Source organism: Ursus americanus, chromosome 4, assembly GCF_024610735.1.
Source record: "Ursus americanus isolate L20-20 chromosome 4, mUrsAme1.1.p, whole genome shotgun sequence".
Classification (NCBI taxonomy): domain Eukaryota; kingdom Metazoa; phylum Chordata; class Mammalia; order Carnivora; family Ursidae; genus Ursus; species Ursus americanus.
Genome location: NC_142130.1, coordinates 53,070,699 through 53,087,124, shown reverse-complemented (window position 1 = coordinate 53,087,124; position 16,426 = coordinate 53,070,699). Strand labels below are relative to the sequence as shown.

The 16,426-nt window shown below is 37.2% G+C and overlaps 1 protein-coding gene across 1 annotated transcript in view; it reads right to left on the bottom strand.

Moving 5' to 3' along the window:
• Positions 1-13,997: 13,997 nt before the first annotated feature.
• Positions 13,998-16,426, bottom strand: part of ZBTB11 (zinc finger and BTB domain containing 11) — a 30,783-nt gene continuing 28,354 nt past the window's right edge. Inside the window, exon 11 of the mRNA XM_045785302.2 lies at positions 13,998-16,195. Coding sequence (XP_045641258.1) covers positions 15,678-16,195 — 518 coding nt within the window. The 3' untranslated portion in view covers positions 13,998-15,677. The remainder of the gene's footprint in view (positions 16,196-16,426) is intronic.

Genomic DNA, 16,426 nt, shown 5'->3' with positions numbered 1-16,426 from the left:
TCTCCATTAATTCATATTGATACTTCCAATACCAGACCAACACCAGAGTTCATTCTAGTTTTCCTATATTTGAAACTTTTATCCAACAGTAAGAAATCTGACTTTGACTATCTGTAATATGTTCACTTTTATTTGCCCAATTTTAGAACATATATAAAGTACATTCAGAATTACTAACCATACATCTACCAATGAAAAAACAGCCTACCAACCTATTTGTATATGTGTATAGTTGCTTTTTTTTAGTCTTACAGTGCATAATCAAAATATTGTTTTGCAAAGTAATTATGTGGGTTCTTTGTTCACCTTTACAGTATGGTTATGCTACTCATTTAACTTGTTTGTATTTCATAATGAATGCTGCCCATTCTTTGTTAACTTATGGGGGGGGGTTGTATGTAAAATATTAGCATAGTTCTAAAAGAACTATACAAAAAGTGTCACTCCTTCCTGTCCTTTCTAGCTCATTCTCTTTCTCCTAGCCTTTCTATCCTGTTTGCACCTATCCCCAGTAGGTAATCTATTTCTGATTTCTGTTTCATCCTTCCTGTGTCTCCTTTGAATAAATAGATGATTGGTTATTATTTCCCTTTTTTCCTTACATGATACGTAGCATGTTGTAGTTAACTCTCTCATATTTCAGTGGTGGTTTTCCTACTTCGCAGGATACCCTGGAAACTACCAGTTTATGGAGATCTTAGTCCAAAAACATTTTTAACAGCTATATAGTGTGAATATACTATAGTTTACGCAATTACTCTTCTATGTGTGGGCATTTAGGACATTTCCAGTATTTTGCCATTACAATGCTGTAATTGAATGACCTTGTGCATGTGTATTTTCATATCGTTGTGATGTATCTCCCCTTCAGGTAAATTCCCAGAAATAGGATTGCTGAGTCCAAATATAAGTGTATATGTACTTTTGTTAGATTTTGCCAGATTCTCCTCCAAAAGGGTTGTACCAAGTTTGTTTTTCCACCAGGAATGTATGAGAGTGCATGCCTCTTTTCACAGCCTTGCCAACAGGATGTTTAGGTCATGCTTTTTAATTTTCGCCACATCTGATAGGTAAAAAAATGGTATTTCAGATCAGTTTTAATTTACATCTCTAGCTACGAATGAGGTAGGGTATCTTCTATATTTAAGGGTCATCTGAATGTCTTTATGAATAGTCTGTTCATGTAATTTCCATTTTACTATGGGTTTTTGGTCCTTTCTCAAATTTTAAGAATTCCTTATATACAGACTCTTTATCTTTGATGTATTATAGTTTTCCCAGTTAATTGTCTTTGGGCTTTGATTTTGGTGGGTTTTTTTGCAATGCAGAAAGCTTTCATTTTTTTATGTGGTAAACTCTGTTAATTTTTTATTGCCTCTCAATTTTATGTTAATATTTAGAAAGCCTTTCTCTATACTGATATTAGAGATGAATTTACCCATGTTTTTCTTGTGCTTTTGTATTCTTTCATTTTTTAAATTTAAGTAGATTCCTACTAATGTGGGGTATATTCTTGTGCATTTGTGAGATCAGGATCTAATTTTAGTTAACTGATATCTTTATGATAATAAGCCATCATAATCAAGAGCACTTTGCTTTTGTGTCTTTCAGGGGTGTTTTAAATTTTTTGTCATACAGGTTTTGCATATTTCTTGTAAGCTTAGTCCTAAGTATTTAATCTTTGTTGTTACTGAAATGGGGTTTTCTGTACCATTGTCTGCTGATTGTTTTAGGATATGAAGGCAATTTCTGTATATTCTGTGTCTTGCTATCTTACTGAAATCTTTTATTGAGTTTTATCATTGTTTCTCTAGGATTTTTCAGGTGTATTATTATATCACCTGCAAATAGAGTTGGTTTTACTTCTTTACCAATTTTTGTGCCTCTAATTCATTTTTCTTGTCTAACTGTATTGCTTAATACCGCTAGTAGTACAGTACTAAAAAGAGAAATAACAGGCACCCTTGCCTTATTCTTGTTCTCAGTGGAAATGTCTCTAGTGTTTTACCATTAAGTAAGATGCTGGCTTTAGGACTAAACATATCTTATCATGTTAAAAATATCTTTCAATTCCTATTTTCTGAAGTGCTTTTTGTCAGGGATGGGTGTTGAATTTTGTCAAAGGCTTTTTCAGGATTATATCAACAAGGGAAAACTAATACAGACAGTCCGCACCTTACCAATTGTTTGACTTATAACTTTTCAACTTCATGATGGTTCATTGTGATACTCGTTTAGGGCACATGTCTGGCTCAGTCAGAAGAGCATGTGACTCATCTCAGGGTCGTGAGTCCGAGCCCCACGTTGGGCATAGAGATTGCTTTAAAAAAAAAAAAAAAAAAAAGGTACACGTTCAGTAGAAACCATACGTTGAATTTTGAATTTTTATGTTTTCCTGGGCTGGCAGTACGCAGCTAGTTCCCAGGTAGCCTTTCAATCACAAGGGTAAACAACCGATACACTTTAAACTATTCTGTACACATACAGCCATTCTGTTTTTTGCTTTCAGTGCAGTACTCAATAAATTACATGAGATATTAGACACTTTATTATACAGTAGACTTGCGTTAGATGGTTTTGCCCAACTGTAGGCTGTTGGTGGTGTGAGCACCTATAAGGCCAAGCTAAGCTATGGTGTTTAGTAGGGTAACTGTATTAAACACATTTTTGACTTAACATTTTTTCCAATTCCAGTGGATTTATGGGGATGTAACACCATTTCAAGTGAAGGAAGATCTGCATAAAGATAGTTAATGTGAGAACTCTGAGGTGTAGGTGATGTAGCAACTGCTGGGACAGTCTGCCACCTTAGGGCTCAGGGAGTAAGTGAACAAGGGAAAGATTTAACATCTTAGAGGAGGGACCCAGAGGCCAAATTTCAGATCTTTGAGGAGGAGAAGCTATGGCTGCTGCAGGGAAGAGCAGCGTACCAAGGTGCCCACCATTAACAGTGAAGACAAATTTTGGGAATCCCTGATTCAGCTGCATGACAAATCCTTGGTGATATGGAACTCCTGAGAGTAGCAAAGTGACATTGAAAGAACGTAAGAGGGAGAGAGAGAATCTTAAGCATGGAGCACCTAACATGGAGCCTGACACAGGGCTCAGTATCATGACCCTGAGATCATGACCTGAGCCGAAATCAAGAGGCAGACGCTTAACTGACTGAACCTCCCCAGCGCCCCTGAAGATGCAATTTTTTTTTATTTAAAGATGTTATTTTTAAGTAATCTGTACACCCAGCATGGGGTTCCAACTTAACCCCCAGATCAAGAGTTGTCTGCTGTGTGATGGAGCCAGCCAGGTGTTCTACTGAAGATGCAGATTGAGAATGAAAACGTGTCTCTGTGGAGACAGAATATATGGGAACTCTACTTTTCTGCTCAATTTTGCTATGAACCTAAAACTGCTCTTTAAAAAAGTTTATTAAAAATATGGTGTGAGCAGTGGTGTAACTCAGAGAGTCACAAGGTGCCTCTTCACCATAATTATAATAGATAATATACCCCCCCAAATATTCTAATGACACTATTGTAATGCTGTGTGTGGATATTAACTTAGTCTGTGTATAAACATTCATACATATATAACCATACAAGCAAATTTTTCAAAACAGGATTTCAGTGTAGTTATACTCTCAGAGGATCACTTTGAGGAGAAAAAATGTCACTTTCCCAGCTTTTAAACATGTTTCTTCTTGGAGTGCCTGGGTGACTCAGTCAGTTAAGCATCTGCCTTCGGCTCAGGTCATGATCCTGGGGACCTGGGATCGAGTCCCACATCAGGCTCCCTGCTCAGTGGGGAATCTGCTTCTCCCTCTCCCTCTTCCACTCCCCCTGCTTGTGTTCTCGCTCTCTGTGAAGTAAATAATGAAATCTCTTTTTTAAAAGCACTACTTAAAAAAAAAGAAAAACAACGTATTCTCATTCTGTCCCATTTAAATACTATGGCAGGCATTGGTTATGTGATGCCCTAAAGAAGAAAATTGGGAATCATCACTTTTACCAGAGCCCTTGCTTTCTCTGATAGGAGTAACTTAAGACAAAGCAGCTGCTATTTGGTGCCAACTTTTTTTTTTTCCCTCAAATTTTTATATAAATTCTAGTTTAACATATGGCCTTGCCATCTTTTAATAAGGTATGCTGGTAGTGCCGCCATGTTGAAATGGAGAATTCTAAGTGCAATCTCTTGTCCTATACAAAGTTACTTTCATTCCTCTTGTGGTTTCTTTGCTACAGACAGGGAGCCATTAGAAAACCAGGGAGTTTCAAGATGAAGGGCAGTTTTAAATAATCGAAGTAATGGGTGTAAGATAAAAAGGGTAATCGGGCAAGCACGGGAGCTAGGAAAGCAAGATATAGGTAGCATGCTCCATGAATGAGTTTATAAAAGCTTAGAATGGTATGTTTTTTAATTAGCAGTAATGAGTTGGAAGTAACATCGGAGACATGGCTAAGGAGTGCAGTGGTTGCAGCAGTGATGGGAGATGGAAGCATCCAGATGACCGGGGAGAATGGTAGGTGTTGAAGAGGGGGAAATTGACAAATATATGTAGGGTAACTTTTAAAGTTTCTAAGAAAAACTGCCAGCCAGAATTTAGGTAAGTAGCAGATGATGACAGAAAATCCATAGATGCTTTTCTTTTCTTTTTTTTTTTTAAATTAAATTTGATTAGTTAACATAATGTATTATTAGTTTCAGAGGTAGAGGTCAGTGATTCATCAGTCTTCTACCTAGTGCTCATTACATCACGTGCCTTCCTTAATGTCCATCACCCAGTTACTCCATCCCCTCAACTACCCCCCTCCAGCAACCCTCAGTTTCTTATGATTAAGAGTCTCTTATGCTGGGGCACCTGGGTGGCTCAGTCAGTTAAGCATCTGCCTTCAGCTCAGGTCATGACCCGAGGGTCCTGGGATTGAGCCCCATGTTGGGCTTTTTCCTGCATCTCCCTCTCCTTCCACCCACCACTCTGCCTACTTGTTCTCTTTCTCTCTGTCAAATAAAATCTTTTTTTAAAAAAGTCTCTTATAGTTTATCTCCCTCTCTGATTTCATCTTGTTTTATTTTTTCCTCTTCCCCTATGATCTTTTGTTTTTTAAATTCCACATATGAGTGAGATCATATGATGATTTTTTTTTCTCTGACTTATTTCACTTAGCATAATACCCTTTAGTTCCATCCATGTTGTTGCAAATGGCAAGATTTCATTTTTTTGATGCCTGAGTAGTATTCCAGTGTGTGTGTGTATATCACATTTTCTTTATCCATTCATCTGTCTATTGATATCTGGACATTGCTGCTATGAACATTGGGATGCAGGAGCCCCTTCGGATCACTACATTTGTATCTTTGGAGTAAATACCCAGTAGTGCAAGTGCTGGGTCGTAGGGTAGCTCTACTTTCAACTTTTTGAGGAACCTCCATACTGTTTTCCAGAGTGGCTGCACCAGCTCGCGTTCCCACCAACAGTGTAGGAGGGTACCCCTTTCTCCACATCCTCGCCAACATCTGTTGTTTCCTGTGTTGTTAATTTCAGCCATTCTGACTAGTGTGAGGTGGTATCTCATTGTGGTTTTGATTTGTATTTCCCTGATGCCGGGTGATGTACAGCATTTTTTTCATGTGTCTGATGGCCATTTGGATGTCGTCTTTGGAGAAATGTCTGTTCATGTCTTCTTCCCATTTCTTGACTGGATTATTTGTTATTTGGGTGTTGAGTTTGATAACCCATAAAGGGTTTTCAGAGGGTACTAGGATATTTGAGGGAATGTGGTCAACGTGAAGCCTGATTGTGTAATGGTAAGTACCATTGGTGTGGGAGTTGTTAAGACTATTTCTCTTTTGTCTGTTTCTACATCTTTCGAGTGGGATTATATGTATCTGTACACAGTTCTATAGCTTATGGAGTAGATGCCCATGAAGTAGAAGACACTGCCAAGAACTTCAGTGTCCCGTCCAGGCAAACTATGGAATAATAGTTAAAACGATACACAAATAAGCTAATGGGGGAAGAAAATGGGATCTTGTTTGTTTGTTTGTTTGTTTATTTAAAGTGGAGGAGGGGCAAAGGGAAAGGGAGAAAGGATCTCAAGCAGACTCTGTGCTGAGTGTGGAGCCGGACGCGGGGCTGGATCTCACAACCCTGAAATCATGACCTGAGCTGAAACTGAGCATCGGATGCTTAACTGACTGAGCCACCTTAGGGCCCTGAAATCTTTCAAAAAGGAGTATGGAACAAGCAGGGCAAAAAAGGGAAAATGGCATATTCATATGCAAATGTGTTGGTAATTATGCCTTACTTTTTAATTGGACTAAATATTCGTATGGAAAGAAAGACTGGCACCTGGATTAAAAAAACAGGACAACTATATGTATAGGAGACCATACCTTAAATATGAGAACATGGACAGGTTGAAAGCATGATGGTAAAATACACCATATGAATACCAAAAAAGCTGATGTTGCTATTTTAATTTCAGCCAAAGTAGACTTGGAGCCAGGAGTATTACAAGGGACACTTCAATTTATCCTTTCATAATGATAAAATGTTTAACCAGGAACTATATATTTTATGCACCTAATAACACTTTAAGATGTATAAAGCAAAAATTGTGAAAATTAAAAGAAATAGGCAAATCCACATTTATACAAGGATATTTTAATAAGCTATTCTTAGTAACTGATAGAACAAACCAAAAAATAGATCAGTATGGTACAGAGTATTTGAACAAAACTAATATTTTGACCTAATTTACATATTAAAACAATGCCCAAAATAGAGAATATTTTTACATTCTCATGAAACATTTGCAAAAATTGATGATGTGCTTGTTCATGAAACAACCCTCAGTATATTTCAAAGAATGGAATATATACAGAATATGAAATCAATACCAAAAGATTTAAAAGTCCGTGTTTAGAAATAGAGTAATATTCTAAATTACGTGTCAAGGAATTATGAAAATTTAAAAATACTTTGAATCTTCAATAATAGTGAAAGAATACCATATCCTGATATGTAGGATGCTGCTGAAGTTGAGCTTAGAGAAACCTTGGAACATAGATTACATGGCAGTAATGTATCAGTGTTAATTTCCTGACTGTATTGCAGCTATTCAAAAGAATACTTTTAAGAAATACATAATAATTCAGATGCAATGAGGCATCAGGTTGACAAGTTACTCTAAAAATTCTCAAGAGGGGCACTTGGGTGGCTCAGTTGGTTAAGCGGCTGGCTGCCTCATGATCTTGGCTTAGGTCAGGATCTCTTGGGTCATGGGGTAGAGCCCCCGCGTAGGGCTCTGTTGAGGAGTCAGCTTGAGATTCACTCTCTCTGCCCCTCCCCCACACTGGAGCGCTCTCTCTCTCTCTAAATAAATCTTTTTTTTTTTAAAGATTTTATTTATTTATTTGACAGAGAGAGACAGCCAGCGAGAGAGGGAACACAGGCAGGGGGATTGGGAGAGGAAGAAGCAGGCTCCCAGCAGAGGAGCCTGATGTGGGGCTCCATCCCAGAACGCCGGGATCACGCCCTGAGCTGAAGGCAGATGCTTAATGACTAAGCCACCCAGGCGCCCCTAAAATAAATAAATCTTTAAAAATAAAATGTCTCAAGAAAAAAATTACGTATAATTTTTCTGTGAGTTTGATTATTCACAATTATATACATATGTTTGTTTTAGAGTGTATGTGCACGTGCACACACATGCTTGCCAGGCTGTGTGTGGGGCTGTGAGGGGCGGAGCAGGGGAGAAAGTCTTAAGCAGTTTCCACGCCCAATATGAGCCCAATCTCACGACCTTGAGATCTGACCTCAGCCAAAATCAAGAGTGGGACGCTTAACCACTGAACCATCCAGGTGCCCCCCAAATAAGGTATTTTTAATACTATTTTCCTTGTGCTGTACTTTTCATCTCCATGACTGACTTATTTTATAACTGGAAGTTTGTACCTCTCAATCACCCGCACCTATTTTTCCTATCCCCTGGCCCCTCCCTTCTGGGGAGGAATTACTGGATCATATGGTATTTCTATGTTTAGTTTTTTGAGGAACCTCCATACTGTTTTCCACAGTGGCTGCACCAATTTACATTCTCAGCAACAGTGCACAAGTGTTCTTTTTCCCCACATCCTTGCCAACATTTATTTCTTGTGTTTTTGATTATAGCCGTTCTGGCTGGTATGAGTTGATAACTCATTGTGTCTTTAATTTGCATTTCCCAGGTGATTAGTTATGTTGAACATATTTTCATTTGTCTGTTGGCCATCTTTATGCCTTCTTTGGAAATAGGTCTATTCAGGTCCTCTGCCTATTTTTTAATTGGATTGTTTCTTGGTGTTGAGTTGTATAATGTCCTTATTTATTTTGGATAGTGACCCCTTATTAGATATATCATTTGCAAATGTCTTCTCCCATTCACTAGGTTGCCTTTTTGTTTTGTTGATGGTTTCCGTTGCTCACCAAAGCTTTTTATTTTGGTGTGTCCCAAATAGTTCATTTTTGCTTTTGTTTCCCTTGCCTGAGGAGATACATCCATGATTATTAATGCCTATGTCCAAGAGATTAATGCCTACACTTTCTTGATGGAGTTTCATGGTTTCAGGTCTCACATTTAGATCTCTAATCTGTTTTGAGTTGAGAAAGTGGTCCAGTTTCATTCTTTTGCATAGTAGCTATCCACTTTTCCCACCCTTTGTTAAAGAGACCATCTTGCCCCATTGTATATTCTTGCCTCCTTTGTCATTGATTAACTGACCATATAGGCATGGGTTTATTTCCAGGCTCTCTATCCTGTTACATTGGTCTATGTGTCTGTCTTTGTGCCTGTACCATACTGTTTTGATTACCACAGCTTTGTAGTATACCTGGAAATCTGGGATTGCGATTCCTCTACCTTTGTTCTTTCTCAAGGTTGCTGTAGCTTTTCAGGCATTACAAATTTTAGGATTATTTGTTCTAGTTCCATGAAAAATCCTGTTGGTATTTTGTTAGGGATTACATTGAACCTGTAGATTGCTTTGTGTGGTATGGATATTTTAACAATATAAATTTTTCCTATTTATGAGCATGGCATATCCCTCTATTTGTGACATCCTTAATTTCTTTCACCAATGTCTAATAGTTTTCAGAGTATAGGTCTTTTACCTCCATGGTTAAATTTATTCCTAGGTATTTTATTATTTTTGGTGCAATTGTAAATAGGGTTATTTTCTTAATTTCGCTTTCTCCTTCATTATTGGTGTATAGAAACAATAGATTTCTGCATATTAATTTTGTATCCTGCAACTTTACTGAATTCATTTATTCTAATAGTTTTCTGGTAGAATCTTTAGGGTTTTCTTTGTATAGTATCATGCCATCTTCAAATGTTGACTGTTGTACTTCTTCCTTGCCAACTTGGATGCCTTTTATTTTTCATGTCTGATTGCTGCTGCTAGAATTTCCAGTACTATATTGAATAAATGTGAGGGTGGACATCCTTGTCTCGTTACTGATCTTAGAGGAAATGCTTTTAGTTTTCACCATTGGTATGTTATCTGTTGGTTTTTCATATATGGGCCTTATTATGTTGAGATATGTTCCTTCAAAGAACCCACTTTGTTGAGAGTTTTTACCATGAAGAGATGTTGCATTTTGTTAGATGCTTTTTCTGCATCTATTGAAATGATCATACTTTTTTTCTCTTGTTAATGCTGCATTATCACATTTATTGAATGGCACGTATTAAACCACCTTCATATCCCTGGAATAATTCCTGCTTGATTGTGGTGAATGATCTTTTTTTTAATACTTTTTCTTTTTTAAGTAAACTCTACCCCCAACAGGGGTCTCAAACTCATTACCCCAAGATCAGGAGTCACATGCTCTTATCAACTGAGCCAGCTAGGTGCCCTGGTGAATGATCTTTTTGAATTCTGTTTGCTAGTATTTGTTGATGGTTTTTTGCATCTGTGTTCATCAGGGATATTGGCCTATAGTTGTTTTGCTTTGGGATTTTTGTGTGTGTTTTTATTTTGTTTTATTGTTGCTGTTTGTAGCATCTTTGTCTAGTTTCAGATTTTCACTCTGAGATGGGAAAAAAGACAAGGATGTCAACTATCACACCTACTTAACATTGTACTGGAGGTCCTATAGAAAGCAATAAGGCAAGCTAGAATTGGAATAGGAGAAATAAAACTTATTTCCAAATAACAGTTGGGTATGGAGACGGTCAAAACTAAATTAATAAAGGAATTTAGAAAGGTAGTTGAATAAAAGGTCTTATTTCAACTATGTCAGAAAATTTTAAACATTTCACCTTTTAGAATGTTTTGCTCTAGCTTTTTGTAGACAGCTTTATCAGATGAAAGTTCCTTTAACATACAAAAGTGTTTTGTATTTTTATATACCAATAAACTGAAAAATAAAAAATAACATTCACAATTGCATAAAAATATATCTAATAGGTTTATACAAACAAACATTTTGAGAGATATTAAAGATGACTTACATAAGTGAAGAAATATGTTCATGGAATGAGAATTCAGTTATTAGAAAGATATCAGTTCTCTCCAAATTGATCTAGAAGTTCAATACAATTCTAGTCAAAATCCCAACGGGATTTTATTATAGAAATTGGTAAGTTCATTATAGAATATACAAGCAATCTGAAATAAGAACGAAGTGGGAGGATTTACTCTATCAGATATCAGAATTATTATAAACCTACAGTATGGTCCTAAGTACTGTAAGGAAATAGTATTGTTGCAATTTGGTATTGCAAAGAATTGGTACTAGAGTACAGAAATCAAAGAAGCAGAATAGATTCCAGAAAGAAATCTACATATGCATGTACCCTTGATTTATACGATGGCATTGCTGAACAGTGGAAAAAAATAGGTGTATTCAGAAAATTGTGTGCACAATTGGAAATCTATACTATCTAAAAAAAGCTTAAGGTGCACCTGAGTGGCTCAGTCGGTTAAGTGTCTTCGGCTCAGGTCATTATCCCAGGGTCCTGGAATCGAGCCCTGTATTGGGCTCTCTGCTCAGCATGGAGCCTGCTTCTCTTCTCCCTGTGCGTGCCACTCCCCCTGCTTGTGCTTGCTGTCAAATAAATAAAGATTTTAAAAAAAAAGAAGCTTGATGTCTACCTCTGTTTCAGATCATAAATCTAAATATAAAAGACAAAGGTATAAAGCTTTTAGAAGATAAAATAGGGAAATATAATCTTTGGGCAGGGAAAGATCGTAAAAGGACACAAATTTATAAACTGGACTACATTAAAATTAAAGACTTACATTCATTAAAAGATACCATTAATAGAATGAAAAGACAAGCTCTAAAATAGGAGATGGCAATTGCAAAACAGCTTGTTTTCAGAAAGAAAAGAGACAACTAAAAAATGCATAAGGTATTCAATTGCCTCACGAAAATGCTATTACACGGCCAACGAATACATGAAAAGGTGTCCAGTCTTCTGGGAAGTACAAATTAAAGCCATACGGGATATTAAGCACATTCATCTCGGCATGGCCAAAGTAAGTAATAAGTAAGCATGCAGAGCAACCACCACTGTGAGAGTCAATTGGTATAACCTCTCTGGGAAATATTTTGGTTCACGAATCCAAATATCTCAAATTCCACTCTAAGTTATGTATCCAACAGAAATGCACACCCATGTATATACCAAGAGGATAAAAATGGTCCTGCAACATTCCTCAGGATAACCCCAAACTGAAAATAACCCAAATATCCATTATTGGTAGAATGGTGAAGTTGGTATATACACATAAGTTTTTTTTGCAGAGCACACAGAACAGACAGACACAGCGTTTAAAGTGAACCGAATACATCCAACCAGCAAGGTAAGAAAAGATGAATGGAAAAGGGAAGCAGAAATGAGCACCTATGAAGAACCAATCGGAAATACTAGGATAAGGAATGTAATTTTTAAAATGAAGAATAGACAATTGAGTAAGAACAGTTACAGATCAGGTTGAGGAACTCCAAGGAGGTTATCAGGAAGCAAGAAAAAGAAGGGGAGAATGAAAGAGGTATTGAGGGTAGAAATAAAACTTTTGGAAATAAAAAGTAATCAGAAGGGAAAATATTTAAAGAACACTATTCGGTTTCCAGAGTTTGGAAGAGATCAAAATACATGAAACTCCACTTGATAAAATGTAACAAACTCCTTTGAAAATCATAATACCAAGTTTGTAAGAAAGGGAATGTCCTAGAGTCCCCAGGTAAGAGAAAATGGAGTTGAACTTGTAGTGGCCTTGTGGTAGATGGGATTGGCAGTTTCAGAGCGGGGGCTTTTGACAGCTAAAAGGCAACGAGATCAGGATTTAGGTCTACAGAAATTGGAAAAAGAATTAAACGTAATACTGGAAACACGGGAGCACCTGGCTGGCTCAGTTGGTAGAGCATGCAACTCTTGATCTCAGGGTCGTGAGTTCAAGCCCCAAGATGGGCAGGGAGCCTACTGAAAAAAGAAACAAAGAGCTACATCTTCAGTGAAAGAACAGTCAAGAAAAAAACTCAGTTCACCAGTCCAGCAGATAAGGATACTTGTTTGTCGGTGGGCAAAAGCCTCCCTTGAAGATTTAGAATAGCGAGTGTGCTCTCAAACTTGCCTGAAGTTCGAATTGACAGGTGCTGGTCCAGGAAACCAGTCTGAGAATTAACATGAAAATGGTACCTAACCATGAACACTCTTGGAGCAACCCAGCAGATGCAAACACAAAACCTCAGCCTATGTGGGCGGCACAGGCTTCCAAAAGATGAGGCCCTACTGGAGAGGAGTCCATACTCCCAAATCCGTGAGGCTCTCGAGGAAAAATCCAATGAACAGCAGTATTTAAACCTCAAAACATCAAGTAATAGACTATAAGTCTGGTATAAACTGATTAAATAAGTTACTTATGCATCTTTGCTCCCCAAGCTTCTACAAACTCGCATTGATCAACATATAGGATCAAAAGGAAGCAATGGCTTTTATTATGTATGTTCCAAATGTAAGATGTAAAACTGTTTAGGAACTTCCAAGAGATTACAGGTTTGACAAGAAGAATCGTGAGCAGGAAACATCATGCACAGTGTACACCAATGCACTAAAAACGACAGAACACTGAGGGTTTGGATTTGCTCTAAGTCTAGCAGTTTAGGCAACCCTGTGAAATTCTGTATACAGCCGCTTTTAATAAAACAGATTCAGATCCATGTTAGAGAATTCATTGATTGCTATCAATTAATACATTTCAGTGACTAACAGCAATGACTCAAACTGCTTGGCAGCAGGAGTTAAGAAGTACATTTAACCAGGGGTACCCACACAATTAGGGGAGAGTCACCTGACAAGCCAATGTGTCTTTTTTTTTTTTTTTTAAGATTTATTCATTTGACGGAGACAGCCAGCGAGAGAGGGAACACAAGCAGGGGGAGTGGAAGAAGCAGGCTCCCAGCAGAGCAGGGAGCCCGATGTGGGGCTCGATCCCAGGACCCCGGGATCACGCCCTGAGCCGAAGGCAGATGCTTAATGACTGAGCCACCCAGGTGCCCCGCAGTGCGTGTTTCTAAAAAGGAATTGTGAATTAAATATAGACGTTTCCCCCATGGCAATATAAAACTGAATTTCTGCAACTTTAACACGTTTCTAACATGGAATTATGTAATTCTACACATCTTTAAAAAAGTCATGCCCAACATGGGGCTTGAATGCACAAAGTCAAGACCAAGAGTCACATGCTGTACCGACGACGGAGCCAGCCAGGCGCCCTGTAACTCTACATGTTTAAATTATCCGAAGTAGGCAGTAAGTCACACTACTTCCAATTTTGTGGCAAAATTATGTTTACAAGTAAGAAGCTCTAATATTATTATGTTTTCACCCAATGGTTTTTTTTTAATGTATTCTATTCCCCTTCCCTTTAAAAATGGATTAACTTTAATAACATATCAAATAACAGCAACTGATTTATGAATAGAAAAGTGACAAGCTCAACTCCAAAGCTTATGCTTTTAAACAAGATTCAACATCTTTTATTTACAATTTTTGACATACATTAATGGTCTTATACAACCAACTAAATCTAATAACAACAGTGAAGATGGAACATAAAAGACACAATTCCAAGTCAGGGTGAAATACGTTTTCACTAACTGAAAGGTACGATAAACAAGCAGCCAATATAAAGTTACAGACTGTATGTCAATTCACTTAAAATTGAAAGTCAGCCACACAGCTACAGAAACAATGGGAAATTTGCAAATGCAAATATTACATATGCAGGTACAATGCATGCATGGCGTCATATTTAGTCTTTACCTTTTAGCCATTTTTTAAGTAAACTGGAATAAGTATCTTAATAATATATGTACATCAAGGCACATTCTTTTCTTGTGCTTTAGGAATGATTTACATGTGATTTGCTTATATCTTCATTTTATATCTTATATTAGCTTCTAATACTTAAAAAAGTTTAATTTTAACAATTATAGTTTGAGTGGTAGATTCCCACACGAGAGAAATGTGGCATCTCCCCCATGGTTATTCTGAAGATCGGAAAACTGGATAGCGTCTAGGAGTGGGAATTTAAAAATCAAAAACACAAATTAATATAATTCTCAGGTAACTTTTAAAAATAATTTACTTTCAACAATTTGGTGGACCATAATCATTTAACTTCTTCAAATAGTATACTAAAATGAGGGCTCAACTGAAGACTTTTCAATATTCTGAAGTTACTTGACAATTATACGGTATCCACAGGACCGCTGTAGAGGTCTATATTGCTATCCTATTTCTAAATTGCAGTTTTTCAACAAAATTGAACAATTAAACATGATACAAAAGCTGCAAACATACCAAATCTAGTTTTAATTTGTTCATTGTTCAGCAAAAGAATGAGATTTTTTTCATTCATTGTCCCATGTTATCAAGGAGAAATTTCCCATTAACAGTGTTTAATAACAGTGTTCTTTGCTCATGGTCAATTTACTTGCCTTGAAGAGATAGTATATAGTAAGGCTTTAATAGGCATTTCATGCATTTTAATGGCATTTAAAAAATCAGCTATTTATTTAAGGGTTCCCCATATAGATAAGTATACTGTGCAAACTTGATTACAACATGTAACTCATTAAGTGCTTTAAAATAGAATAAATCCCTGACTTATAAGGGGTTAAAATAAATAAGAAGTCAAGAATCACAGATCTGAAGCATTTTAAAAATGTAATATACCTATGCATCCTACTAAAATGCTTTATATTAGATTTTTTTTAAACCTATAAACAGGGCAAATGAAATCACAGAACCTCTCTATTTTGAGAATAAAAGAGAAGAAGATCTGACTAGTGCAGCCTTTTAAACTCAAAGTATATAATAATGTCAAAATGCAAGTGAAACTATACAGTTTTTAATTTAGTACAATCCTTTATAAACATTAATTCATAAAAAGTACACCATGATATAAACCAATGCCATCAAGTAGATTTGTTTTCAATTTCTTTACAGTAAATAGACTTTTCAACAGACACCATTAGCCAGACAAACCGTTCGGAGATGTTCAAACATCACCAAACAGCTCAGAGCCTTGACCTACCAACTCCAGGCAGACAGTCACATAGTACTGTAAACAGATGTTCCGTGAGTTCAGTATACATGTCACTTCTTTTCTCTCTATAGCTATAGTCATTCTGCTTCTGAAATGTGTGCCACCTCCACTTCAACAGTCTGAATAGCTTCTGCCACTTCCGAGAGCTTCTGTCCTTGCTGTTGTGCCAACACATAATTAACCACTTGCATAATGCTTTGGTCAGAGAGCGTGGACACTGATGGACACTCTTCCGTAGCCGCAACAGCTTCCAGCGCTTCCATGGTGTCTCCCGTCACCACCACCGTCTCCAGTTCTTGAGGACCACTGTTTTCTTGTTCCTGCATGTCTGCTGTTAAGATACTAACAGCATGCTCCACTTGAGTTCCTTGGTTATGAAACTGAAGGGTATCTTTTTCCAGCATTATTTTGCAAGGCACATAATCTCTATGGAATTTAGTCATATGTTTACGGAGTGTTCGAGCATCTATGTAGGCTTCGCTACATACCGGGCAGACATAGGGCCGTTCGCCAGTATGTGTTCTGACGTGGCGTTTTAGAGATCGGGCATCAGCCCAAGCTACTCCACATGTTAAGCATTCAAATGGCTTAACCCCTATTAAAAAAGAGAGGGAGACAGAGAGAGAAGTGTGTGTGTAAGGTACAAGTAGCAAAATATATTAAAGTTCCTTGATAAATAATGCTTTTCTTTAGGTACAGTAGCCCATAACCCCTTCTATCTGGACTATGGCAATCTTTTATTTAGGACCTAATGGTGTACCTTAGAATAAACTAGATTCTGCAATACAATCTCTCTACAGGTGTATCAGGAGATAGAAGTTACTGA